We start from the raw sequence: 27,902 nt of genomic DNA on the forward strand, positions 1-27,902 counted from the left end.
GAGTGTCAGCCTTTTTTTCTCAGCAGGTCTTTTTGCTCTCTCCAGCTGCTTGTTCTCCTCTTGGCAGTAGGAAGGTGCTGTGCAACCTCCTTGACAGCGGCCAGCAGTTTGGAGTTGGTGGAGAGGACCCACACTGCACCTACATGTGTGGCACATCCAGCAGCACCCTGTGCTTTCCCTCTACAAAGCTGGGCTTTTAAAAACAGAGTAAACAGAAGATAAAGAATGATTTTCCCTTTAGCATCTAGCAATCCTAGTTATCTCAGGTCCTTTGGCAATATCCACTGGAAAACTTTTTAAGAAGAATGGGTCTGGTTTTATTTTGTATTTTTTTTTCAATTAAAGCTATGCATTTAAACTGTCTGTGATAATTTCTTTTCCCAGTTGTACATGTGGAGCCTCTCAACAGGACTGTAAAAGTCATGCTAATTTATGAGGGCAAAATTCATCTGTAAGCTGGAAAAGCTTTTGCTATTTTTGTTTGCAAAATGCTTCTGGGTCCTTAAGTAGAGGGCACGTTTGAAAAGCCAGGGGATATGTTGGTTTTATTATTTTTGTTAATATACCTTAAAAGCAACTCAGAAGTATTTCACTTGATACCTGAAGCCAAGGCAACAAAGTGCAAACCGCTTTGTCATTTATTAACGTGGAAAATGCGAAACAAAGTAGATGCACCCTCTACTTTCCCCCCCTGTCTTTTCCTCTCTACTTCTGGAAGATAAAAATTTGGGTTTTTTAATAATGGAGAGCACTGCCTTTTTAGGCATAAAATACAAAAAAATTATGTTTATTTTTACTATCACTGTAAGCAGTCTTCCACGTCTCCCACGTTATTCTCCCATGAAAAACTTCCATACCAGGGAGCCTTAGAAACCAGCACTTACTCCAGAAACAATCTGCACTTAGAATTTTGTGCAGAAGGGACTTCTCAGTTAGGATCTTTATCTTTCCCTCTCTCAAGGGGCTTGTTTAAGGGCTTGCTGGCATGCGTGGCTCCTGATGAAATCAGCTGGGGCTGTAGGCTCTTGACATAGCTGGACTTGGGTCTATTATGGCTGAGAACGAGTTCTGCTCATGAGACGCTGGCCAGGCTGTAGGGCAATCGTTGCCTGCATTCAAGGGGATTAAATATAAAAACCCATGGAAAATAACTGGAATTCCAAGTATGGTAAGGCTGAAAGTCTAGCCCTTAGCCGTGTCCTCATGCCTGTGAGCATCTTGTATGTTTACTGGAGATGCAGGGAGGCTATTAAACCCAGTTGTTCCACTGAAGGCGGAAAATGCAACCAGGACAGTTCTGCTTCCACCTTCTACCCCTGACACTCCGTGTCCCCTTTGCTGTGGGAGAGGCTGTGCGTGGGTCCGTGCCATGCAAGGTGCAGTGCATGTCGGCAGTGGCAGGAGAGCCCAAGCTGCAGGAGCGAGGGGCAGCCTGACCTGGAGGCACAGGGCAGCCCCAACACTTGCCTCGTGCTGTTCCTGTGCATTTTTTCCCCATAAGCACTGTTTGCAGCTGGGGTCCTGCTTTGTTGTCGTTTTAAAATGTGATTTAGAATGTTAAATGTGATTTAGAATGTTAGTTTCAGCCAGCTCAAATTATTTCCTTTTTGCCCCCTTACTGAGAACGTTTATAAATATCAAGTTTCACAGGAAGCAAATTCTCTCGTTATCAGATTGTTCTGTAGTTGCTTTTCTTTTCCTCAAAAGCATAATGGTGAACTTTATCAGTGCTCAGTCATTTGTTTCCTATTAAACACAAGTGATTAAGATACTGTTCGGCTCACTGGGAAGCGTTACTGACCTGTTTTGTCTGTAAACTTAGCTTGAAATTAGGAGACACCTGAAACTGGTAGGAAGCGAGTATTAATTGGGTTCAAGTTCCATAAGCACAGACTGCCATTTCCCAGTGGGATGTGGTAAATAGCCGTCACCAAGATAATATTAATTACATTATCTCCCAGAGCGGTCCCGAGAGGTACTGAAATAGCACATGTGCCACTTGGGCTTAGATGCTTAGACACAAAGATCAGTGTTTGCTGTTGTGTTGCTTTGCACAGTGCAGAGCATGCTGCGTCACTGGGGGAGTTGGATGAGATAAGGAGGCTTGGATTTTCTGTTGAATTGCTTGGGGTTTTGCTCTCACGAGTTTAAAAATCAGAACACCATCTAAAGCAGTAGCTGAATTTCTTTTTTTCCTGCTGTGACACCCTGAAAGGAATGATAATAACAACCAAAATATGGATTTTATAAAGCACCTGTTTCCTGCAGCAGAGATTGTGTCTTCCCTGTGGGTTTGTTCAGCTCCAGAGTGACTCTCGGTGCCGCACAAACAGTATATATACACCTCATTTGTCAGCACCACGCTCTGTGCGACTGACTTTACACCTGGCTGTGCCCCTAGCATTGCAGTGGTGCACTGCTGTCTGCTGCCAGCGCTGTCACAGGTGGCGTGGGCTGCACCCTGACCGCTGCCCGCTCTGAAGCAGCAGCTTACAGGCTCTTGCTGCAAAAGCCCCTCCGTTCATTTTGCTTGGCTGGTAGGACAGACTTTGTACAAGGGCATGTAGTGATAGGGCAAGGGGGAATGGCTTTAAACTGAGAGAGGGCAGGTTTAGAGTAGATATTAGGAGGAAATTCTTCCCCCTGAGGGTGGTGAGGCACTGGCACAGGCTGCCCAGAGAGGTGGTACATGCCCCATCCCTGGGGGTGCTCAAGGCCGGGCTGGATGGGGCTGGGGGCAACTGGTCCGGTGGCAGGTGTCCCTGCCTGTGGTGGGGGGTGGAGCGGGATGGTCTTTAAGGTCCCTTCCAACCCAAACCGTTCAGTGATTCTGTGGTTCTGTGACATGGGCCCCGGGTCCTGCGGGGACGGACCCTGTCTGGCAGAGGCCAGGTGGGTACATGTGCAGGTCAGACCACTCACACCAGGATTTGCTCCACAGTGTGTCAGGCACACTGGAACTGCTGAGTTGGAGCGTCCCTTGGCCCTTTGGGACCACGTTAAGTCTTCAGGGGGACTGTTCAGCCCTGTAGACCCAGCAGCCTTCCTCTCTTTGGTACTGATGAGTGGCAGAAGCAAGAAGCAAGCAAATAGACAGTTCAACAATGGCTTGTCACTAACTTCTCTGTTGTTAATTGAAGCTCAGCAAGCCAGATTCATGTGGGATGTAAGTATACTGGCCTCGGAGCTAGAATTGACTCTGACCTGGTAATCAGACTTTTCCATCTGGGCTAGAGAAACACAAACCTGGTGGTTCGTTAGGGACATGCTGGCAGACACTTAAAGACAGCAGTGCTAAAGGCACCATTATAATTAGCTCAGTCAGAGACTGAGCACATAGATTTACTTGAAAACCAGTGTGTCTGTTCCCTCGTTGATGTGACCTCTGTGGAAATCACTGCTGAAAGAATATGTAGACTTTAGTCACCTAACTCGATGTTAGAGAGCCTTGTTGACAGTGTTACATATTACTGCCATTAATTAAAGGTATCAGCTTGTACCATAATGAGGGGAGTGACTTATGACGTAAGAACTCACTTTATGGAGCTCAGAAACTGACTGGTAGGTTGTTACTATACTTCTTAAAAGTCAGAAAGTGCTCGTTCCTTGTTTATGTAGCTTAAATTAAACACCGGAGGGGTTCACATGTATTCAGATGAACAGGAAAGATCTGCCCTTCAGTGTGTTTCACAACAGCTCAAAACTAACATAACCACCATGAAACAAAGGGAAGCTTTCATCCATGTCCACACAACTCCACATGAAAATCTGAGTCAAAATGAGATTGAGCAAGAAGAAAATAAGTAAGTAGATCTCATTCTTAACTGCAGAAGAAGTTGCTTCAATAGAAAAGTGTTAGCCAGCTTCACAAAACGTCACTAACTGGATAAAAACAGTCCCCTAATATTTCCTGGTTTCGTTACCCCTCCCACGATGATGCTTTCCACTCAAAGATGCATGTCTGAACCACGGTTATACAGAACAATGAAAGACCATTTTCCAGAGAGGCACAATGTAAAGAAAAATTTTGCTTTTTATAATACAGTTGGGTTTTGTTTTTTTTTTTTCTGTTGCTCTCAAGTTTTCTTCAAAACAGGAAGAAAAAAGCTCAGACTGATTTATATGGTGCAACTCACGCTCCCCCAATTTATTTTTTTTTTTATACTTGTTATATTCAAAGATCTGGATCTGATACTTTTTTTAAAATATAAGCAAAAAATCTTTCTTTCCAAAGGGAGCAGGATAATCCGTGGCTGCTCGACTGGGCCCAGAATGTTCTGTTTTGTGCTGGAGTCAGCAGCAGTTTCCGACAATGACTTTGTTTGACCCGTGCTGCTCTGACGGGCTTGGGCTGGCAACAATCTCAGCTTCAGCCATCAAAACATTCCTTTGTGGCCAAGTGCCCTTCTGCTTTCTCTGAAATATCTGGTGTCAGTTTTAACAAGAGGGGAAACAGACGTTCGTCACCATTAATTCCTCAGACGATTAAGCTGGTGATCTCTGACCTCCTGCCATTATTGGCCTTCAGAGCCAGGGTAAAGACCCCACAGATATCTGTTCTCTGTCATTCCCTGTGAGCTGCCCTGGTATTTTATTTACTCAAAGGCTTAGCTTTTGCCCACCACCAGCTAAATGTATATGCTTCATAATAAAAATTGCTAATAAGCTGTCCCAGACAGTGACATTAATCTCCAAGTGAGGATAACAGCAGGCAAAGGGAACAGCTGGCTGTCAGGAAAGCATGTGATTGGGAATTATACGTTTATTTAGATTTATGTACGTATTAGAAGAGACTGTCCCTAGCTGCAGCTGCTTTCGGTGTGTTGGGCTAGCCTTGAGCATCTGGGACTGCTCTGAACCAGATTCAGGGTCTTCACACTGGGAGGTGTGGGTGGAGTAGGATCGCCCCGTGGTCATCTTCCAGGCTATGACAGTACCTAGGTTTTGCTCTCTCCTGGAGTCCCCGGTGGTAGAATCCTTGTTGATCATGGCCGGTTGCAACGCTCCTCCTTGCGGGGTGGTTGGCCCGAATCAATACCTTATTTTAATTGTGGCCCCAGGGCTGCAGGGAGAGCAAGTGTAAGTGCAGGACTTTGTGAGCAATGAGGAAATAGTTAATCCATCCCTGGCACAAAGCTGCTGTTTTGTGTTTAATATGACGGTGCTCACCATGGCCAGCTCGAGGGGTGGGTGGGTGGGAAAGGCGAGACAAGAGCGTGCCAGCTGCTTGCATCATCTGACGGTTATGCCGTGCAACCTTCAAGCCTTATTTTTCAGTCGCTACTTTTGAAGCACTTCACTAGCTAATCAGAGGAACCCTCTGCCATTGCTTTATGACAAGTTTCCTCTTTTTTGTCTTCTACCTCCTCGTTTTCTCTTTTTATTTCTGCTTTTCTTGTTGAGTCCTTCAACTGGTAGCTATAGTAACGCACCCGTGGATGAGTGACTGTAGCACACCGCTAGGACCCGCTCCCCTCAGCAAAGCTCTGCCGGGCTTTCACACACCTGCAGTGGCTCGGCACCCTCTCATAGGGGTTTCTCCAAACAACAGGGACAGTCTCAGCTTGTAAGCCGGCTCCATGCTGCTCGCTATTTGCAGCTGCAACGCACAATCTATTGTGGCAGAAGGAATGAGTCACTGGCAGAGCAATCTGTTACATCAGATAATCACAGATTACCTCCATTAACCTCAATCCCTCCTGTAACCTTTTACAATCATGATCCTAAATGCTGACGCATACAATTGTGTTACCATCATGTCTTGGGCTGTCAATGATTTTTGAGGACAATGTTTTGTATGATTTCAGGGGTGATTTAGTAGGGGGTGACAGCAAGATGCACAGAAAGGAGCTGTTGGTACCTTGTTGCTGGACAAGATGATGGGGCCAAACCCAGGCTTTGTAGTTAAGGGGGAAGTTTCCCCCAAAGCTGACCATGTCCTTTTGCCTCAGCCCTGTGCACCCCTTTGCACCCTTGCCCTGCCATCCACATAGTACCTCTTTCCTCCAAAGCCAGAGCATGTGCCAGCATATTTCCCCCTCTGCCAGCCAGCCAGTGCCACTGGAAATGGTGACTGTGACCAGCCGTTTCAGGGAGGCTTCGTCCCCCTCCCCACACTTCCTCTGCAGAGTGTCTGAAGGCTTGTCAAGTATCTGGGGTGTAATGTATGCTTACGTCTGGAGCTGAGAATCTGACGTGTTGTTTGACTGAGGAGGGCCGGGGAGATGGACAGGGTCGTCATTCTGCTTTGTGGTAAAGAAACGTGGCTGATGGTGATCTCAAACACAAAGTGACTCTATCGCAGACACATTACGATGCTGCACTTTTCTTCCTGGCTGACTCTGAAAGCAAAAGGGCTGAAGTGTCACAGGAGAGATGTTCCTTTATAACAATGCTGGCATTTAGCCCATACACATGTTCTCTGGAGGTTCCCAGCCTAATTTTCACAATTTTTAGCTTGTTTACGTCAACTGTCTGGAAAGTGTTGAGAGAGAAGGGTGAATCCAGCCAAGCATCATTGAAGGACACTTCTTATGGCTCTTGGACTATCTCCCTGCACCATGAGGCTGATTTAATGGTCCTCTAGACCACTGCAAAAATACAGAAACACCACAAAATAAAAGTATACTGGGCACCTGATAACAATTCCTCCGTGCCCTGCTACTCAAGTCTCCCCATCAGCACCTTTGCGGGGCCAGTGTCTCTGGTGGGGTTACACGCAGGAGGAGAGGCTGTGGTAACGCAGTGGTTCGGTAGCATATGTGCGTGCACAGGCAGCACGAAGGGGCTGCAGAGTCACTTTGCATCAGGCCATGTGTGGCTGATTAAACACGAGTTGCATCTCCAAACCTTTGGGGTCTGCCAGTCTTCCTGCCAGAGGGCAGGGCTGAGTACTCAGGTAGGCTCCCTAGATGCCTGGATGTGAGTAGTCCTCACTCCCTTGGGTGACTTGCTCTTCTGCCTCCTTCACGGAGGCCCTACACAGTTTCTTTCTTGCTTTCCTGAATGGCTGTTTTCCTGGCTCAGACATAAACCATCTAAACTGTCATTTATGTATGGAAAGCAAAACACTTCTGGATTTCTGGGTTCTTATCAGAGCATCTCAAAGCTTTACCAATTCTGCCAATTAGGTGGAACTAATAAATCCATCAGGCCTAATAAAACAGCCTGTCTCAAATAATTAATTTTTTATGATCTTCACTAAAATTCTTTTCTTTAGCCCTATTGGTAAATTTATTTAGGTAAGGGCAAAAAAAACAGCAAAGAAGATAATTCTCAGAGCTTGGCTACAGACTGTTGATAGGAACACACTTGAATTCTCACCTCCCATCCAGCTGGATCTCCTCCCCACAGTTCAGAAATACTTACAAAACTCAAATGTCAGGAACACAGAGGCTAAGTTCTTTTTTTAGAGACTGCAGAACTATTTGCAGGAGAAGAAGCCCACACAGCTCTTTGACAGGGACAGACAGAACCCACATCGTTCCCTGCTCAGGGCTGGGATTTTGCATGTTCTCCTTCTAGAAGTGGCACCAGAACTTTCAGAAGAGCTGAGCCCCATGGTTTTGCCTGTACCAGGGCCAGTGTCCTTGTGTCTTCCTTCTGCCTGCTTTGTGCTGCCGGTTGTGCTGCTAAACATCAGAATTGCACAACGTTGGAGCAGCAAATTGGTAGAGCCTTCTTGGACTTCTGCTCATTTCTGTCAGTGTCTAACTATGACTCACAGGTTTCTTCAAGGTATTTTGGATTTAGGGGTCATCTCTAAGAACTTTTGGATGGCTTGAGGAATGCCACTGAATCCAGGAGCACTACACCAGCTCCTGGGCAGTGTGCATGGGCAATGGGCATGGACTCTGTGTGGGTGATGAGCTGCATTTGCAGGTTTGGGTTTGGAGGTGTTGGTCAGCGACTTGCATATGTGTTACTAAAACAGGGTAATAAATATAAAGAACAGGTCATAAGTTTAAAAAACCATTGGTTAAAGAGGAGTTCCCTCCTGGAAAGATTTTATCAAGCCCTATTCAAGCAGGATTTCTGGAGCAGGTATTTACGTTCTTTCTTTGGAAGAATGAGAAGCGGGTCTCCTAGTCAATGTAAATCACAGCTGTGCAAGTTAACTTAAGGGAACCGGTAAGAAATGTGGGAATTTAGATTCACTGGAATATTCAGATATGGGGAGGCCACGTTCCTTGCTTAATTCTTGTGTGCTTCAAAACATGTGATGGTTGAGAACATTTCTGACAAAAGAATCTTTCTTTCTGAGAATGAAGTTTTGTCAAAAATGAAAGGGTTTGCAGGAAAGTGTCTACTTGAAAAAGAAAAGGATGTGCTTTTTCTAGCTTCTTTTTGACAATATAGAAACATCATTCTAAAAAGTAAAGACTGTTAATTCACCATACCCATTTTGTTCTGATGATATAATACATCTTAATACTCTATTTGATATGTTCTATGATAATGTTTTGACATTAGAGAACTGAAATGACTCAAATATTATCAAAATGAAATGGATTAATGTCTTTTAACCAGAATTTTCTAGAACTTTGAAATACTGACTCTCAGCTCCAGTTTGGGGGAAAACTCCTCTGACATATTTACCATTTGTAGCAGGGTGATAACCTTGAATCACAACAGCTCTGTGCAAAAAGTTGGTCTCCCATATTAATCATCAATACTGAAGTGTTACGGACAAATGTTTTCTGTTACCTACACCACAGATGGACAAAATCTCTTTAATACTCCCCAAGTTCGGACATGGTAGCCTTTGCATGTTCCTCCGAGAGACCTTACAGGTCCAGAAACAGCTCCCAAAGGAGCACAGTGGCTCCAGATTCACTGCATTGTCTCTTCTGCTCTTGTTGCCAACTACAATGCCAAATACTATCCAGTCACCTTTCAATTTGAAGCCATCAGCCTGCTGAACCACCCAAGACATGGTAATGCATTCAAACACAACTAAGCTGCCTGGATTTGTGCCAGTAGCTTAGTTTACTTTGAGGTCAAGAATAAGAAGTTAAAATTTTGGGCTGCGCTTAATTTTACTATTTTAGATGATACCTGGTTTTATTTTTGTAAGTTTTACTGTTTGTTTGGTTTTTTAATAGACTGTAAAGCTTCAGTATATTTTGTATCTTCTGAATTATTATTGTTTGTGGCATAAAAGTCAGTGATCTTTCTGCTTGCTCATTCATCAGGTGCAGATAAACATAATACAGCTAAAATACAAGGCATAAAAGAGAGAGACGCCATAAAAGACAAACTAAAGGTGCTTAGACAAGGGAAAATTAAACTACATCCTGGGAAATCACATCACCAAACAACTCCCTGTTAATATGCATAGCAGTGAAACATACACTCAGCTTATGTGAACTGGCCCACAAAGCCCAAAGAGAATGTGTTGAAATAATCTCAAATGTGCATTAAAAATACCCAATGGAGGATGTAGGCAGACTCCTGTGGAGAGTGCCACAATTTGGCATGCTCGCTGGAGACCAACAGAAAAAATTAAAAGACGTGGGTTTTTTAGTTTAGTTAAAATCCTTTCAATGTGCTCCAACTAGACATAAAGGTAGCTTATGTAAAGACCTTTTCATATTCCTTGAGCAGTACCAAAATGGCCTTGACATATGGTAGTCGAAGCCCCGAGGATCAGTCTTCAAAGACTAATCCCTTAGCTACTTCTATCCCTTCAGGGCAGTGGATGCTATTAAAGCATATTATTAACATACACATGATTATTAACATATAAAATGTGTTAGTAAAGTCATGTTTCAGCCACTCACCAGTATTTACAGTACTACTTGACCTTTTATTTAAATAATAGGTAGGTATTCCTGCAGTAAATATTTGTTTATGAACAGTGATTTCTGTAAGCCAATGTTAATAGGACTTTAGATGTCAGTTGTATACAAAATATTTTGCCCTCTGGTCCTCTGGCAACCAGACTGCAGAGCCAGCCTGACTCTGCTGGGGAGAAGCTTGGATTTTGCTTAATGAAATTCCAGTCTCTGTGGTTCTGAAGGCTTAAATATTAAATATACCTGCTGTTCATTTCCAAAAAGCAATGGGATGTTTTACACAGCGGCTGTCAGGCTTATGTATTTGTAGCAACATGCAGATGATTTATGTGCAAACATGCCGTGACAGCAGGGAAGATGGGCACAAAACAGTTATCACGGTCTGTGACTGTTCAGAGAGTCTTGTTTATCAAAAAAGGCTGCAAGAGATAAAGACAGATTAGCATCGGTAAGAAGAGCTATGTAATGTGATTCTCTTCTGAGGGCGTTGTGGACTTTTTGTTGTGTCTCATAATTGAGAGCCTCCAAAGGCTGGTTTGCAGAGGCATTGGGTCCCAGTGGATGGTGGCCACTTACCTGCTTTTGAAAATCCAGCCCTCATACTCTTATCCTTGGGGTGACGTAGAAGGGGATTCATAAAGAGGTTCCTAATGGTCTTGTAAGTGCTTGTTTTAAGCACAGGTTAGTCAGGAGTATCACGTAAGATCTTGTATCCTGTTTTTTTTAGTGCGTTCCCAGATGAGAAGGGCAGGATGAAGGGCGGAGAGCAAGCAGTGGCTTTTCTTTTTGGAAAACAAACTTTTTATTAGCTAGTACAGCTGACCATAGATGGGACCAATATAAAAGAAGAATGGTGAACCTGGGTGAATTTCCACATGAAGCAGGTCTAAGAAGGGTGGAACTGTTTGCCTTAGAGGCTAGATGAGTTAGATATGAAAAATTCTTAGGGGAAAATGGTGGGCTGATAGATTTTATTTGTGCTGTCTCATTACCAAGAGACACTCCAGGAAAATAAGCAGTTTAAAATTGGTATTCTCTTCCTTCACAAATACATGGTTAATCTGGGGGACTCACACCCGCATGAAGCAAAAGGCCATTCAACAGTTCAGGGCATAAGAACAGCCTGAATTTAAGTGGCATAAATTAAAAAAAAAAAAAAAAAAAGTAATTTTTGGAAGCAATATGCCTTCATGTTTTGTTAGTCATATCTAATTAATAGGGTGTGGAAGAAAGTTTCTGCTTTCCAAATACTTTAGAAACAGCTTTCTAAGATCTTCCTGTGAAGCTGCCCACAGCCCATCCTGCCCTAGACAGACCATCCATTTAATCCAATAGGGCAGTTTCATATGTAACGTATAGCTGCAGACTTTGATGGGAGAGAGTGAGTAAAGGAAGGCTGGCAAGAGGAAGAGAAGAAGAAATGTAAACTTCTTTTGAGTGAAACTAGGACACTAGCCATGATTCTTGGATTTTAATGTTGGGGGGTGGGGGTGTTCCACTGCTTTCACGTGCTGTGTAATCAAGACCTTGCAATCAGAGCGTGCAGAGCTCTGTGCTCTTGTTGGGAAGGCCTTGGATGAGAGCCTAGCTACTGTTGCGAAATGGAAGGCACGAACTGTAGTCGTCCTTCAGCGATCTGTGGATAGTTTATTTAAAGTGTGGACTAACTAGATTGCAGATAATACAGTTGAAGGCAACGAAATGTTTGGCCGTCTTCGCTTAGCCAAGCCAGGCAGCATGGGGTGTGATGGCAGTCTTATCAACTTGGGCAAGAACAGAGCAAAAGTATGAAGCCAGCTTAGCCGTGCTTAAAAGCCCCCTTGCATGGTGGCATGCGGCAGGACTGGAATATGCTACAGGCATGATGCTGCAATGAATTCACCCATCATTATGTTTAACTCTGTGTTACGAAATACCTTTAAGCAGCTGAGCAGGAGCATGGCTTGATCCTCATCAGCAGGATTAACAGGCTCAAGACCTTGGCTTCAGCTCCTTGCTCTGTCTCTGATTTCTCATGTCATTTTGGACAAAGCACTTAACATCTCACTGGCTTAGTAATGTGCAGGTACTTTCCTACTTCCTCTCCATGTTAGGCCAATAAGTGTATTCTGAATAATGGCGGCAAATAAAATAGGCACCTTAGGCTAAGGGTAGCTGCTGCTCACAAGTGTTGTACTTGTATGCCTCTGGTTATGTCTCCCTCCTTGCAGGCAGAGATCAGAGCTAGATTTGCCATTCAGCATCACAAGATGATATGAAAAATGCCATGTATTTTTCAGTAGGTAGGATGTAGAGGAAATACTTTTGTTTCCTGTAGGACTGGTTGACATGTTAGAGAATTAGCTTCAGTCCTCCGTTTGTGAATGCTGAGTTGTGAAGTGCATGCAAGGGAGTGGAGCTGAGATTTCATGCTGTTGCTGGGAGCTCACCTTTTGTCATCATCAGCATACCAAGATTTTAAAGCCGTCAGACCCTCCATCACCACATGATGGAACTCACATCCACAGCATGGCGTGTCTGTCAAGTCCTGCCCTGAGAAGCTGCCTTGAAGACTGCAAACTCTCCTGGCCAGAGCAGACAGTGCAAAGGCAGCAATCAAGGCAGTGTGTGAAAAGCTTCCCTTTGCAACCTGCACAATTACTGACCTATTCAGAGAAACCTCCCCTTTTAGCTTTTAGCTCTGCTAGACAATTTATCCTGTCTCAGCTGTCTCACTGCATTATATCCATCAAACCCCCTAGAATTAACATTTGGAGCCAGCAGTGTTTGCTGGCTCCACAAGAAAAGCTGAGAGCGGAAAGGTCAGGTCGATTAAAGCACTTGATCAGAATCTTTAACATAAAGACGTCACAGGCAAAACAGTAACGCTACTTCATGCTCAGCTAAGAGCAAATGATTCATCAGGCAAGGCTGCTTATTTTTGGAGGATGGCCACAAAAGAGAAGAGAACACGCTGGCTGTATCGATCACAGTTGTAACAGGGAACCACAGAGTCCTTCTCCTGTTCTGATGGAAATTTAATGTCGGAAATACATCATCCAATGTAAATATATCAATATATATTTTACAGCAAATGGATTTTTAAAACATTCTGGCCCAGCTTAGCAGAATCATTTCACCTCTGCACAAATCGCAAAGCTGTTGTTTGGAGCAAAGGGCTATTTTGCAATGCTCTGCACAGCTTGATGCTGCTAAAGATGTGACCATTTTGTGAGGACTTCTGTAAAGGTGCGCTCTGAAATCTCCAGTGCTTTGGCCTAGAGGGTAGATCTTCAGTGAGTGAAGATGTACCAGTGTTGAGCAGATGCACCCTAAAGGGTGCTTTCATCTGGCTTACTCCCACTGCCTCCGGTGTCCAGAAATTACTGGAAATTCTCTCCTAGCAGGCACTGCTGCCCAAGCAGCTGCATACCTCTCGTGCTGCTTCCAGTGCCTGTTCATACATTAAGCAAAGAACTCCTGCCTGTCCTCTTGCAGCACCCCGCTCTGTCTAGTCCTTGGTCAGAGTGGTGGTTCCCTGCGGTGGCAGAGGCAGCAGGCAGAAGTGAGAAGCACATGCCTGAGCATGGAGGTGGCTTGAGCTGCTCTGGGAGCTGACAGCCTGACAAAGGGATCCAGAATCCCAGATTCAAACCCTGGGGATCATTCTGCTCCGACACCAGCCCAACAGTTTCCCTCCCTCCTTGCCTTCCCCTTCTAATCCCTTCCCTAGCACTGACAGATGTATACTTAATTAACTTAATTCCCATGGAGGTTTGACATCAAGGCATAGATCTCAAAGTTTACAAGACAAATGAGTGTGAGGAAAAATGTGAAGCAATAGTTCAGGGAAGAAAATGCAGCCAAAGCTGCATTTGGGAGACATTTGAAGTTTTGAACAGTGATGGTGGTGCCCAACGTAGCAGAGACAGGCAGGGATAGCCTGTGATCCAACTTTGCAGCCAAAGAGCAACTGGTGAAGAGAAGGAAGCATGAATTCCAGGAGAAAGCAGCATTTCCCATAGGAGTGTGTGAAGTGAGGGTGCAAAGAAGTTTAAGTACAGTGTGATGAGGATTAAGGGCAGGAGCACAAAGGAATGTGCCCCTGGAAGAGGAGAAGAGGGGCGAGCGGAGGTGGAGGTGGCATCCTGGCAGGCAGGAGCAGCCCTGCAGGATTGCAGGGGTGGGCTTTCAGGGAGACGAAAGCCAGTGAGGACTCTTCAGGTTGCTGAATCCAACCCCCTGCGGTCACTGGCAACCAGAGCAGAGCCATGCACTCCAGGAGTTGGTGAAAAGGTGATTGCAGTGCTCACCCCAGCCCAGCCCACAAAAATGCTTCTCAGCACCTTGTAGCATACCTAAGACGTTCAGCAGGCAAGGCCAAGCATCATATGCTGCAAGGGAGCAAGGCAGCCTCTTTGGTACTCTGTGACTAGAGGGATGGGAGAGGAAATTACTTTAGCATCGGTGTTTGGGATGCACTGAAGAGGGGAGGTTGGAGCAGAATTCAGTATAGACCCAAAGGGTACATCTGTGTTGCCTAATACTGCCTAGCATGAAGGCAGTCACAGCTCCCTGTGCTTTACTGGAGACTAATTCCTGGGAAGGGTAGTATAGCTGCGCTCCTGACAGTCTGAAAAAGCTAGTTCCTTTATGGCTGGGAGAGATCTGTCTGCTTTACATTGCGTCATGTAGACATACAGTAAGTTCCTGTCAATAAGGAGTTTAAAATAATTCATAGCTTTGCAATGACAAAACCATTGGTCACCAAAAGCAAAGGAATAAAAGGTGAGACGCGGAAGGAGCACTCCTGCACCAAAGGTTGTACTGTGTGATCAGAAATGTCCCACAGAGAGCACTATTTCGCGTTTTTTCCCAAGGCTCATGTTTTCTCTGCAATGGTCTCCTACCTTTTGAGTCAACACTCTCCTAATTTAGCCTGCAATATCATGTAGTACCCAACACACCCTCAGTCTGCAACTGTGACTCTACCAGGCCCTCTACAGAATTAACTCAGGTCTGAATTAGTCATTCGACATGCCAGCGCATGTAAAACAGACTCAAGTGAATCAGATTTTCTGTGCAGGGACTGAATTGCAGTAAATACAGCAACTCAGAGAGTCTCAGTCTGCATCTGGGCTTTCATGTCCAGAGGGATACTCTTTCTCCGTCGGCTGCACAACCTCTCTGAGCAGGACAGGCACACAAACAAGCTGGGAATGGAACCCCCAGCATCACACTTCACCTCCTGCCCCCTGCAGCAGTACTGATGTGGCAGCATAAGATGGGGTGGGGGCATAAAAGAGAAACCCAGGTGAGGGCTGGAGTAAAAAATTGCCTGATGACAGTAAAAAAAATAAAAATAGAGACAAGAAAAATCTAAAAATGGCCTTTTAGGCTGAGCTGGTTCAGATCTGAGTGCCCATCTAGCGTACACTGGGGAAGGGCACACACAGCATGTCTGTAGAGGAGTGAAGGCAGTGGGTTGATCAGCATTGATAACATGCAGCTGTGGCCTTGCCTCAGAGGCAGTGGGTTGATGGACATAGATGATGTGCAGCTGTAGCTTGTTCCTGCTAAATGGTTAAATAGCCCTGAGGATGGTGGGAGAGGGGGTTGGATGGAGGAGGAGCAGTATGGCCTGATCTCTGGAGGTGGGAGATACAGTACAGACAGTAGAATCTGACTAACGGTAAAGCCTTGTTGCAGCCTGCTAGTTTGTTTGTGCTGCAACAGTCAGTGCCCCGTGTGAGGCCCTTCAGCTTATGAGACTGAGTGTAATGAGCGGTGACAGTGGTGATGGCTGTGCTGGGAGACATTTGAAGTTTTGAACAGTGATGGTGGTGCCCAACGTAGCAGAGACAGGCAGGGATAGCCTGTGATCCAGATCATGTTGAAATAGGCAGGAGGAGCCTGGGGATCCGGATCAGCCACCGGTAAAGGTGAGCTGTTGGGATCAAAGAGAAGGAAGCCTGACTGCTGTGGAGTTAAGAGACTGAGGGTAACAGGTGATAGCAGCAGGGTACCTGGCCAGGTGTGGCAGCAGCGGCGGGTCCAGAGCGGGTCTGGCCAGACAGCAGTGATGGCTGTGCTGGGGGAAGGCACGGGAGCAGCAAGGTGCTGCTCCTGCTGTTGTTGCTGCTGCTCGGCCAGGTGGTATCCTTGCCGGTGTTTATGTGTTCGGTGAAGGTGTCTCCAGTCGTAGAAGAAATAAGTGACCACAAGGATGTTGAGAAGCTTGTTGGGACACAGAGTAATGTATTAGTGCTGTATTCTAGATCTGCTGCTGTTGAAAGCTCACTCAGGTTACCGTCTGGTGTGACCCAAGAGGTGAAAGGATGAGGTACTGTAAGTTCATCAGAACCCCACTCTGAAGAAAACAAACCCCCAGATTTCAAGAAAGTTGATGAGAAGAAAGGTGATCAGCCCCCAGAAGCTGAAAAGCCCAAGATAAAATTGAAGAAGAGATATGTGTATGAGTTCAGGGACAAGTTGTCTGGACTGTATGAAAAATTTATTTGTAAAAAGGTTGTGCTGATTATTAAAAACATAAAGTATGAAATGTTAAGAACAAAAAAAGGGAGGAATTGTAGAATAATTAGAGGCTTGTATGAAAAGTTTATTTGTGAGAATTTTGTGATGATTGGTAAAAACATGAGATATGAAATGTTAAAAAGGAGAAAAAAAGAAAAGAAAAAAGGGGGAATTGTAGAGGAATGAAGCTGGGTTAATTATCATTGATAATGTACAGCTGTGGACTGGCTTCAGGGGCGGTGGGTTGGCTGGTGTAGATAAAGTGCAGCTGTGGCTGGTTCTGTTAAGTGGTTGAGAGCCAAGGAAGAGAGAGAGGAAGAAGCAGAGAGGAGAGGGAGTGTGAGCGCCCTGGATGAGGAGGGTCAAGGAGAAGAAAAGCAGAGGGACTGGCCAGAACAGTATGAAGAAACAGCATGAACAGTAGATGGACCTTTGAGGCCTTGTGGGGGATTGGTGGCTGTGCCGGGGCAAAGCATGCCAACTACTTAGTGAAGTTAATTTGGTATGTGATGGAAAAAGACCTGGTTGCAGCTGGCTAGTTTTGAGAGTGCTGTGACAGATGTCAGCCTGCATTAGGCTTGCTTGGGCTGAGGAAGCCTGGCCTTGCCGGTGCAGTGTTGTCTAGTGATCCCAGCAAGTGAGGTATGCTGGAAACACTATCTTTACTGGCGGAGCCCAGTGCAGAAGGCATTCCCCTGGCAAGCTCAGGTGTGGCACCTGGAGATGCCAGTGATGCCTGCAGCAAGGTATTTGTGAAGGGACATTGATGAGGCATATTCATCAGCATGAGAAGGCTGAGGGTCTTGGACTTCATCCAGCCAGAGCTGGAGAAGCAAGTTAGGTCATTCACCTTGAGGACAGCCCATTTCAAGAAATCTCAGGGGAAAGTGATAAGGGGAAAAAGGAACCAGAAAGATATTTTTTTCCTTATAAGGATATTATATTGATTTCCCCTCACTGTTCTCCTGTGGAAGCAGCAGTGATCAGTCTGTAACATCAGTGGTAAAGCCAGGTTGGCAGTATATGTAATGCAGGGTGAGGATGATGAGAGTTGAATTTTGATCTTCAGTTTCCAGCCCTTATTTTGGGATGGCATCAGGGCTCATCCCAAAAGAAGAAGGGGGAGATCCAGGTTGAAAAGATGTGAGCGGTAATTTTACAGGGTTGACTCATGTGAAGTGGCTGTTAGTTGACACAGAGGTGATGCCACCTGAACTGGTCCTGGTGGGCTGCAAGCCTGTGCTCCCAACATTTAGTAAGCTGATGTGCTAGGTGCTGCCACTTCGGTCTGTTTCAGCACAGACAAGCTCAGGCTTGATCTGTACATCTATCCACAATGTTTCGGCTTTAATTATTAACGATATCCATAAGAGCTGTGACTGGGCTGGTAAACTCTGGACGGGGCTATGCCCTGAAAGCCATCTAATCCTGCTGTTTCTTTCTCTGCAGGGGGTGGAGGGAAACGCAAAGGCAAAAGCAAAAAGTGGAAGGAAATCTTGAAATTCCCTCACATTAGCCAGTGTGAAGATCTTCGAAGAACAATAGGTAAGAGCTTTTTCTTCTTTGGAAGTATTGCATAAATAAAACGTGTGTTGAGACTGGTTCAGCAGGACAGTGTTAAAGGTACTTATTAATGGAAGCAGCTTAGAGAAGGGCAGACAATGCATATAGCTCCCATGATGCTGCCGTGCAAACTCAGCATTTTCCGGTTCCTTAGAGGGCACCGTGGCTCAGGAGGAGATAACGCGTATGCATCAGGCGCAGGGCTTGCAAGGCAGGGCTTGGGCTGGCAGCGGCCGGGGGCTTGGCGTTGCATGTGCAGGCTCTAGGAGCCAAAGAGACACTTCGCTTGGATGGTACCTGGCATATGGGTCAGGTGCTTTGACTCAGTGCCTACCAGGACCACCCTGGCTCTAAAAGGACACTCAGAAATGTATCCCCTCATTGTATCCTGCATTCCCTTGTAATAAGTAGCTTTTTATCGGGGAAGAAATGAAAGCAGAGAGATTGGTGATGTAGTTAAAGGTTAATAGTCATTGTAGACTGGATACGATGTTTGAAGCCATAGCCACTGCCCTCTGCCAGGCAGGTTTGCTCAGCAGTACTATCCTCCATACAACCACAACACTATTTTATGTAGCTTTTTATAGGACATGTAAAAACTTTTTTAAACTAACTTTGTTTTATCAATGTGGGCCAAACACTGCAGATTTGGAAGGGAGCTTGCAGTGGCCGTTTTCATAACACAACATTTCTCCTGTTCATACCTGCCAAATTTCAGCATTCTTTTGACTGCTGCCTTGGCAAGCAAGGCTAGCAGCTGTCTCCTTGTGCATTCTCCACTGGAAAGCCCAGCATTACTGATCTCTCCCCAAGAGGTTAACTTCAGCCATTGAGGCTTCTTTTCTCTGCTACAGTGACATAAAATCCAGCCACTGGCAATGAATGAATGAAAGGCAAGAAACTGTAACAACTGAGATAACGGGCAGCGTAATTTTTCTAACTTGGGTAAACTCCTGGGGTCTGAGTGACAGTGCCCTGGCACTATTTACATTTGAAATTCACAGCGTGTTTATGCAGAGAAAATATGTGGAATGTTTTGAAACTCTTTTCATGGTCGTCTTCAGTAAATTTTGCTTCCCTCGTCTTCTGCTGTAGGGCTAAAAGGAGGTAAAGAAAGGAGGGGAGGCAGGAGACAAGAGCTTAAGTTTTCCCAGTTTATGGCCACTTGACAAACACAAAAACCCTGGAACAATTTCTGAAGGTACAAAATATGCTGGAAACAAATCTGACTTAATGTATTGTAATTTGCGCAGGGAATTCTCTCTGCTGTTCCATCAGCTTTGGTTTCTACAGGTGGAAGTGGCACCATATAAAATGCTTGCTCTTTACGAAGGTGTAATATCCTAAAATGAGTAGCCTTAAAAAAAGTCTGCTAATGAATTCTGTTTCTGAAATGCTGTTTCTGGCTTTTTTTTTTGTCATCTTTGTCCTAAATGTAATTTGTTTTGCATTTTTGTTGTGAATGAGTTGGTGAAGTAACAGGGCAAGAGCCCTTGTGATGCTCTTGATGGATTTGCCTTCACTGCAGACATTACCTGTTGGCTGGGAATTTCAGCAACTGACTTCTACACAGTGGGGAAATAAGGCCCAAATACTACTTGTTCTGTGACTCTGATTTTTATTGAGTAGCTTTCCCACTGAGCTGGATGTGATTACACAAGAAATAAGGCACTGCTCAGCCTGCGTAAGGTCATTTGTCCTTGCTGGCTCTACCAGGTTTCAGTTAATCTGGCTGAGATTGAAGCATCCCAAACAAACTATGACTGTTTATAAACGTCTCCTTGCTCATACAGGGGATCTGACACATCGTGGATGAATCGAACTCTCTGGGTCTATAACATTAAGTCATTTGCACATGTGTAGTTGATTTGAGGTGCTCAGGATGGATGAGTTGCATGTGCAGATGCATTGCACTGGGCTCTGTGTGGCTTATGGATGTCCAGGGACAAGTAGCGGTCACTGCAGTCTGGCCTTAGGCTGCTGCTTTTACAGTCTCTGCTGAGGAAGAACAACTCCCTTTAACCCATCTTCCTTTGTTATTTTCTGCAAGTTATTTAAAAGGATCTCAGGATTTCAGGTGACAGTGTCTCTGCAGGTGATTTTCTGAGGGAATGCACTGAAGCATCTTTCTTGAACCATCAGCGGAGCTGCTGCTCTGTGACTTGCAGGGGATCCAGCTGCTCAGTGTGTCTGCCCATCAGTCCCTCCCCTAACAAATTCTTAGGCCACTGGTCAGTGCCAATCAAAACTGATAATGAAATTTTGGAGACCTCAGAGAGGCTTTTTTCTTCCAGTCTCTATGGAAATTGGCAACCAGAAGAGAAGAACAGCTTTACAGAAGGAAGAGGCTACAGCCTCAATTCAACGTGTTTAGAGACAAGTACTGGTAGGTTCTGCTCATCAGACCTCTGCCCTGTCTCTGCCTCCCAGCACTTTTGGTCAGACACAGTCTTGCCACTTTGTGTGAATTTCTTTTTTTTTTTTTAACCAGAGTCTTAGAGGGTTGCATGGGCTGGAGGACTAGGCTGTTGAGGTTTTGTTGTAATCTTCTTTTCTGGATGCTTCCCAAGAGCCTCTGTGGAAAAGCTGGAGGCAGGGATGGGATGGACCTTTCGGTTTAGAGCAGGCATGGATTGCTGTGAAGAAAGGCATGGCTTAGTTTAATGCAGCTGTAAGCCATGGCTGGAAAATGCTGCTCTTGTAATTGTGGCAATACTGCCTGCATGTGTGTGTAGATGCCCACATTTTGGTGTAAAGACGTGTGTGCTTTTGCACCCTACTAAGGTGTACTGAAAAGAGTCTGTGTCTTAAAAAAAAAAGTGTAGTGTGAAAAGAAATCTGTGAAAAACAGGAAGGCTGAAATAAACCAAGGGTCTGCGACCTGTGTTGACACAATTATGAGTCAGTTCATACCTTTTGGTTCCCTCTGTGTTTACAGGAGACTCTGTGTTTGACCATCCATCATCTGGTGTCTCACTGAAAGACTTGCTTAGTAAAGGCCTTTTTTCCCCTCCTTCTTCTACACAGACATAAAAATCAAAACACCCGAGCGAAACATGGTTTTTTGATAAATAAACAAACACTGGAAACATCTTTATTAAAAGTGCCATTTAACCAAGGAGCTATTTTTTTGGACTGCACTTAAAAGCAACTTTTCTCCTTTTTTTCTTTTGTCCAAAATATGCAACGTCCTTTGCAGGGAAATTTGGTGTGGCCTTCATTGTGTGCTAATTAAATAGGCAAGTGGAACAGGGGTGCTATGCTAATACCTTTACTGAGCTCTGAGAGAGGCTTATGTCTGTATGTATACTTTTATATTGTGAATGGCTAATGTATGTTTCTGTTTGCAGCCCTCTTCCCAGCTGTATTTAATTGTACTAAAACAGCTAGCCCCTGCCAGGTGAATATTGGCTGATTAGCAGCCCTGTCGGTTGATGAAAACTGGTGTTTGAGGCACTAGTGACAATAACTTGTGATGGATGCTGCTAGTAGATGGTGTTCTATCTTTAAAAAAATTTGCAGATGATACTTAGCAAAAGAGAGATGTTTCAAGGGAAGGGGAAAATAGCAAAGCGCAGCTTTAAAAATTCTTACATGACACACACACGGCATGAAGAGATGCCACAAGTTAGGGATACCCACTAGTTTAAAGGCCATCAGTAAACAAAATAAAAGAAAAAGTTGTAATTTTAAAGGCCAGAGTGTCTTTTTGATGATAAAAGATTCTGCATGTCTGTAAATATTTCTGAATGACGCAAAAGGTTCTGTTGGTTGAAGTGTGGAATTTTTATTTATTTTGCTCAGACCCATTCTGTGCTTTTTTCTTTCATAAAAAAACTGCTTGGGTGAAAGAGTTGATTATTCTGATCTTTGGCAAATTTTCTTTCACAACTGTCCAAATGCTATATAATAAATCAAGGGGTTTTTTTTCCCCATAGATTGAAGTCTGTGGAGAAACTGCCATAGAATGTGCCTGCTGTTTGTTGCATAGAGTGATTTGCTGCATTATTGCAGAAAACTTTAACTCCTTCAGTAAAGCAGTTTCTGGTTGTGCATTGTATTTGTGTAGAAGGAGAACTCTGATGGTTTGTCTTAAATATTTGTATTCAGTGAGATTTTGCAGACAGAAGGATCAGCCCCATTAATGCTATTTTGCCATGCGAGGTTTAAAAAGAGGAAAAAAATCTTTTCTGTGCCATTTAACCTCTTGCGTGACATTTGCGTCCCATTTATCCAGGGTAAAAGCAGCTTGAGCTTCCAATTCTGGCAGGTTCTTTTCAGCATAGTTAAAAATATGCTTCTGTGTGAGAAACGCTTTGCAGAGATGGTGAACAGAGTAAGTGGGACAAAATCGAAGCCACAGAGCTCACATACACACTTTTTACAAAATCTGGTGCTTTTTTCCTCCAACTATTTTTGTATTGTACTTTTTCATGTAGGTGAAGGTCTTGATCATGTCTGATTTTTTTTTTTTTTCAGTCACTTTAGAATTTATCTACCTGGAGGCATATTGATGGTGCAGACTCTGCAACGGGATGCAGACCTGCCTGAATGAGGCTTTTTGAGCTGCCAGCATGGGCTCAGATAGCAATAAAGAAGCAGAAGTATGGACATCAGTGGCAGAGATGTTTGAGTATTTATCCAGCTTCCTAGAAATGCTTTGCAGCCTGCACTGAGCTCCATCCTGTGGCAGAAAGACTGCTACTATACCCTAGTTATCGTAGAACCACAGAACTACAGAATGGTCCATGTTGGAAAGGACCTTAAAGACCATCCCACTCCACCCCCCGCCACAGGCAGGGACACCTGCCACCGGACCAGCTGCCCCCAGCCCCATCCAGCCCGGCCTTGAGCACCCCCAGGGATGGGGCATGTACCACCTCTCTGGGCAGCCTGTGCCAGTGCCTCACCACCCTCACAGAGAAGAATTTCTTCCTAATACCTAACGTAAATCTCCCTCCTTTTAGTTTAAAACCATTTCCCCTTGTCCTATTGCTACATGCCCTTGTAAAATGTCTGTCCCCAGACATGCCCAAGGCACTTTTATGGTCTGCTCCACAGTGCTGGGACATCTTTTACAAATTCTTTCCAGCAGTTCTCAGGTTCCTTGGCTTCAAAGGTTTGCTAGCACTGCAGAGATAAACACATGGGTGAGGGGTCTTGGAAAAGTGTGAGCTTCCAGGCTTACTCGCAAGGGAAGCTGCTGCTGAGAGATAAGTGACAACATGGCATATTGATGTTCACCATGGGATAATGTGTCTGTGTGGCATCCTGCACTGCTTCAGTTGGGGATGGCATCAGACCCGGGGGGGTGTATCCGCTCAGGGTGTGGGGATGTAGGTAAAGAAATACAGTGTGTGTGCATATCCCAGGCTCTGGCACTGCGTGGTCGTGTCATTCATAAAGCTCAGGCACTGGAACTGGGAAACAGGAGGCATCAAAAGCCTGATCTGATGAAAAACACAAAGAAGTAGCTATTTTTCTCTTCACCAAATTATTCAGCTCTGACATTTTGTGATTAAAAAGCAAGGTTTAGTAATGTAATCCTGAAGCCAACAAATAGATCAAAGGAAAGAATTGCAGCTCGCCTTCATCTGTAAATAGCTGAGCACAACTGGTTAAAACTTCTGTGCGTGTCTCATGGTATCAGTCTGAATACTACACCTAAGGCTGGTCTCACATTTTTGGCTAAAAGTAGAGTTTGAGTTTCTGAGAATTTTTTTTGTTGAAAGCATCAGCTTTCCTTGGAAAAAAATGTATTTTTTTTGGAAAGAGTTTTTTAACAAGTACTGAGGATTCTGTGTTATGAAACAACAGCAAAAGGAATTGTTTCCTATTTTCTTTCCAAATGTGTAGGCACACAGGTAGCTGTGCTGGGAGGATGCTGTTAGTGTATGTGTGCATACAGCCAGAGCTGAGTACGCAGCACAGAGCTCTACAACACCTCTGGGAGGCACCAGGTTTTCTGCAAACATGGGGAACTGGAATCAGTGGAGTAGAAGATACTATCTAGAAAAAAAACAACAAACCAAAAAAAAGCAGCATGCTCTATCCATCTGCTACACTGTTCAATGAAATCTATTTGGGAGATGTTTGTATCAATTAAACTGATAGACACATAGGCTCACAAATAATTTTTTTATCCACACAGGGAGTCCCTTTAAATTCAGTTGACACCAGGTGAGGGTTTTTTCAGCAATCTGTATCGTGCTCTGTATGAAAATAACTTTGCCCACATTGATGCCCTTAGATAACTGCAGCATGAGGTATATTTCGGACACTACCAGTGATACCAGTGTGGTATCTTGCTGGTGTTCTTGCATCACCCGGGTGTCAGCTCCTGATGTCTGTGTCTGTTAGCAGCCCAGACTGCCTGTGCTTTCGGGTGGAAGGGAGTTTGCCTCTGCGTTGCCCGGTGGGGTGGCACTCATTGCACCAGAATTCAGGGGCTAGCCATGGTGCAGTGGTGGGGACAGTCCCCTTGATACCAGAGCAGGACCTAATGGACAATCTCCCTGGATGAGTTGTCCTCCATGGGGATTGTCTGTGGGGTGAGTACAGAAAGAGCACTGAGAGAGAGGGACCCAAGAAAGACTGAAAGCAAAGTTTGAAGAGCTGCTGAAGTAGAGTTGTGGAGAGGATTTATTGCTCTGGAAAAAGTTATGCAGATTTTTTTGGATAACTTTAATGCAGAAAAAAACCCCTCAAACTGATTTATTTCTAAAGAAGAAACAAAGTCCTTCCCCTTGACAGTCTCCACTCTCTACACCTCCTGTTTGCTTTCTTTTTTTTCTTCTATAGTAAACACAACTTTCCCCTCTCTTCCTTGAGCCGAAAGGTCTCTGTTGCTCTTTGGAAAGATTGTGAAGCTGTATGGCAGTGCAGACCTCGCCTTCAGCAGTACCCTATAGTTTCTTGAATGTGACGTGCTGTCCCGTATCATGAATACATCTATGTTAAAAGTGATACTCTTCAGGTGCAGGAACTGGCTGCGTGATAGAAACTGTTCCAGCAAGTGAAATGATATGGCTGACATCAAAACCATATTGTTTGTTTACAAACCCACGGTTGGTTCTGTCCCTTTCTTTAAAATATCTCAGGTTCGACTGTAATTCTATCATAAACATAGGTTTCTTGAGCTCTAATGATGGACAAGCAGAGCAATGTTTTGTATCCCTGCAAGATTAGCTGTATCCAGTTTATAGTGATGGGTGGAATTGAGAAGGGTTGGGGTTTTTTTCTTGAATTTTTTTTTTAATGCCATCACAGAAAGTACGTGAAAAACAAGCTGTTTTATGCATCTAGTGAGACTCAAGACTAACACTGGGACTTCAGGCTGCTTGTATTTGACAGCTTCCAGGACGGGAAGGGGACGCAGGGGAAATGAGTTGAAATGATCTCAGCCCACATTCTATTTACAGAATTCATTTCACAAGACTTAATCCATTAAGTATTACCTTGGCAGTGGCAACCCAGAAAGAAACCAAGAAAGACGCTGCTATTCTCCATAAAGAACAGGCAGCAAATCTACATCGCCTTAGCAAACAGTGAGTCCGCACCAGTTGTCATTCAGTAGAAAGCCTCCTAAGAAACAAATATTATCACTAAACCTCTGTATTTTTATTTTATGGCAAAGACTGTATTTGGTGCAATAAATGAGTCTTAGCAAATTAAGAAGAAAAAAAAATGCCACAGCACACTTTGAATTATTTCCAGAAGTTATTACAGGGATATGCAAAAAGGAATTAGAAGACAATATATCTTCTTAAAAGATCCATTTCAGCTCTCACTGAAAACAGAAGTAGATACTGTGAGCTGCAGGGTTTTTCATTATCTTGTTAGGTAATATGAGTCATTAAGGCTAATTAATACTTATGCAGTGATTTGGAATTGTAAAATGCTATAGGAGTGCTCATGGGTCCTGTTAAATAGTAGTACTTGGTTGTTAAGGAAATTTATTTTAAAAGCCATCTAGCATTTGCTGGATATGGGGAAGGTAGGGCTACATGTATGATAGGAACTTAATCTTCTCCCTGCTGAACTCCCTTGTAACTGTTACCGGTAGCGATGGGAAGAAGGTGGCAGGGCAAAGCAAGCCTCTGGTTTGGTTGACTTTTCAGCTCTGCTGGAGTTGGTGAGAAAGTTTCCCTTCAATTAAATTGTACAGGAGCCCTCTTATAATGACAGGAGGGACATGTGGAGGGAGGCAGAGAAAAGATCTGCCAGACCTACATCATAGGGATGCTGTGAAGAGCGCTTGTGGGATGAGCAGCCTGGAATCCCCACGTTTGGTGATGCATTCAGGCTTTTAGGGAGGGATGGGGTTAACCTAAGTTAATGCTTCCCGAGAAAAATTGAGAGTAGTTGGTGGAGGAAGTGTTATTTTGACTTGTTTTCTGCTGGTTATTCAGAGGCCTCTGGGATTGTGGCTGGTCTTCGTCTTGGGCTTGGCTAGGAACAGTCATGCTAGAAGTATGGCATGGTGCAATGCTGCAGGGCGGTGTAGGTGAACAGAAGAGTCTGAGCCCTGGGTTGAAACATTTTGTAACAAAAGCTAGCTTTTTTGAATGAAATACATGTAGTGGAAAAGTAGTTATTGCTCCGATTAAATCTTGAAATTCAGTCTCTTTTATTTCCTCCTTCCGTGCCCCCCTTAAGTGGAAGAGGGGCAGGAGAATAAGAAACATCCTATTCTTTACTTAAACCCAGAAAATAAGTAGTAGTCTTAATGTATATCAAAGTCACTAAAAGCCCATAAAATATTTTGAGTGAAGCAAAATTCACATTTTTTATATATATATATATGCTATTTTGGATAGCCACAAAATATATAAGCAATCTTGTAGTTCTTGTTTCTGATTTTGTCTATCTTTGTAGCACTACTTTTACTGAAGCACTCTTTACCACAAAGCGTCCTTCAGCACAAGGTGCTCTTCTTTGTTGTGAGGGTCCTTGATCTATGTGCTTCAGTTCCACTGGTTTAGTTCTTTTCCTGACAGTGCAAATGGACAATAAAATGAATATAAATACAGTTTTTTGAGTTTTAAATATAAGATAAGGCACTGCAAATTATTTTATGGGTTAACAGGGTTGGGATTCATGCTCCTTGTAAATCCATGTGTGAGGCGAGACCCCAGATCAAACTTACTGCAAATCTGGCCCATTATTATTCTACTGTTCCTGATTTCTGACTTTCAAGGAAAAGAGAGGTTGAGAGTTTTTCAGATAATCCCACACATAACTTTTAATTCTGATTTGAAGACATAGTGTGAGGGAATTCATGTGAGGAATGTTAAAAGCCTGATTTTTTTGGTGGTTTGGCTGAATCCCTCAAGTCATTGAGAGATTCCATTTATTTTTCAGGTAATCGCTGTATGCTGCTTTGAAAACATTTTGGAGATGGCAATTGGAAATATTTCTGTGGCCGTGAATTCCGCTAAATATTGATATTGAAATAGAAGCCCCGCTTGGCAGGGTCGAAGCAGGAGTTATGAGATCATTTCTGAATAGAGTTTCTGATTATGCCAGTACTTTTATTTACTTATTAATCACATTTTCACCATGCTAAACCAGTGCCAGGGAATTCTAAGACAAGTAAAAGAAAATATTCTCTACCCTAAACTGCTGTCTCTTAGTTGAAGTAATGGAAAGGATGAGCAAAAGTCCAGTGTAGGGAAGGGGAACAAATTGTAGAGCAAGATGGTGTAATGCAAACTATGAAGAATCTCCTGAGTTTGGGGATGAAGGTAGACTGGTATTTGGCTCTGTTGAAGAACTCCCTGTTGTCCTGGAGTTGGTAAAGTTCAGTGCAAAAATGGTTCAACAAAACGTCTGAACTCTTATAATCCTTAAACACGTTATAGACCAAGAAATTTAAGTCACAATTAAATTTATTATATTAAGAAAAATGTGAAGTTTTTTTACCATTTCAGGAGAATAATTAATGCCAAGAGATTTGAAGTCCCTATGGTATAAAGTGACCCACAAAAATGTAATCTCTGCAAATATACCTGCCAGATTCACCGTCCC

At 44.0% G+C, this 27,902-nt stretch overlaps 1 protein-coding gene across 2 annotated transcripts in view; it reads left to right on the plus strand.

Annotated features, from left to right (window-relative positions):
- The window catches only part of GRK5 (G protein-coupled receptor kinase 5), a 169,744-nt gene that overhangs the window by 53,978 nt on the left and 87,864 nt on the right, over positions 1-27,902 (plus strand). For both annotated transcript variants that reach the window (XM_055796566.1, XM_005229750.4), the window contains one exon: positions 17,760-17,855. Coding sequence is in view for 1 of the 2 variants with exons in the window: in XM_005229750.4 (XP_005229807.3) it covers positions 17,760-17,855 (96 nt within the window). In the remaining variant the exon portion in view is untranslated. The remainder of the gene's footprint in view (positions 1-17,759; positions 17,856-27,902) is intronic.

Source organism: Falco peregrinus, chromosome 1, assembly GCF_023634155.1.
Source record: "Falco peregrinus isolate bFalPer1 chromosome 1, bFalPer1.pri, whole genome shotgun sequence".
Classification (NCBI taxonomy): domain Eukaryota; kingdom Metazoa; phylum Chordata; class Aves; order Falconiformes; family Falconidae; genus Falco; species Falco peregrinus.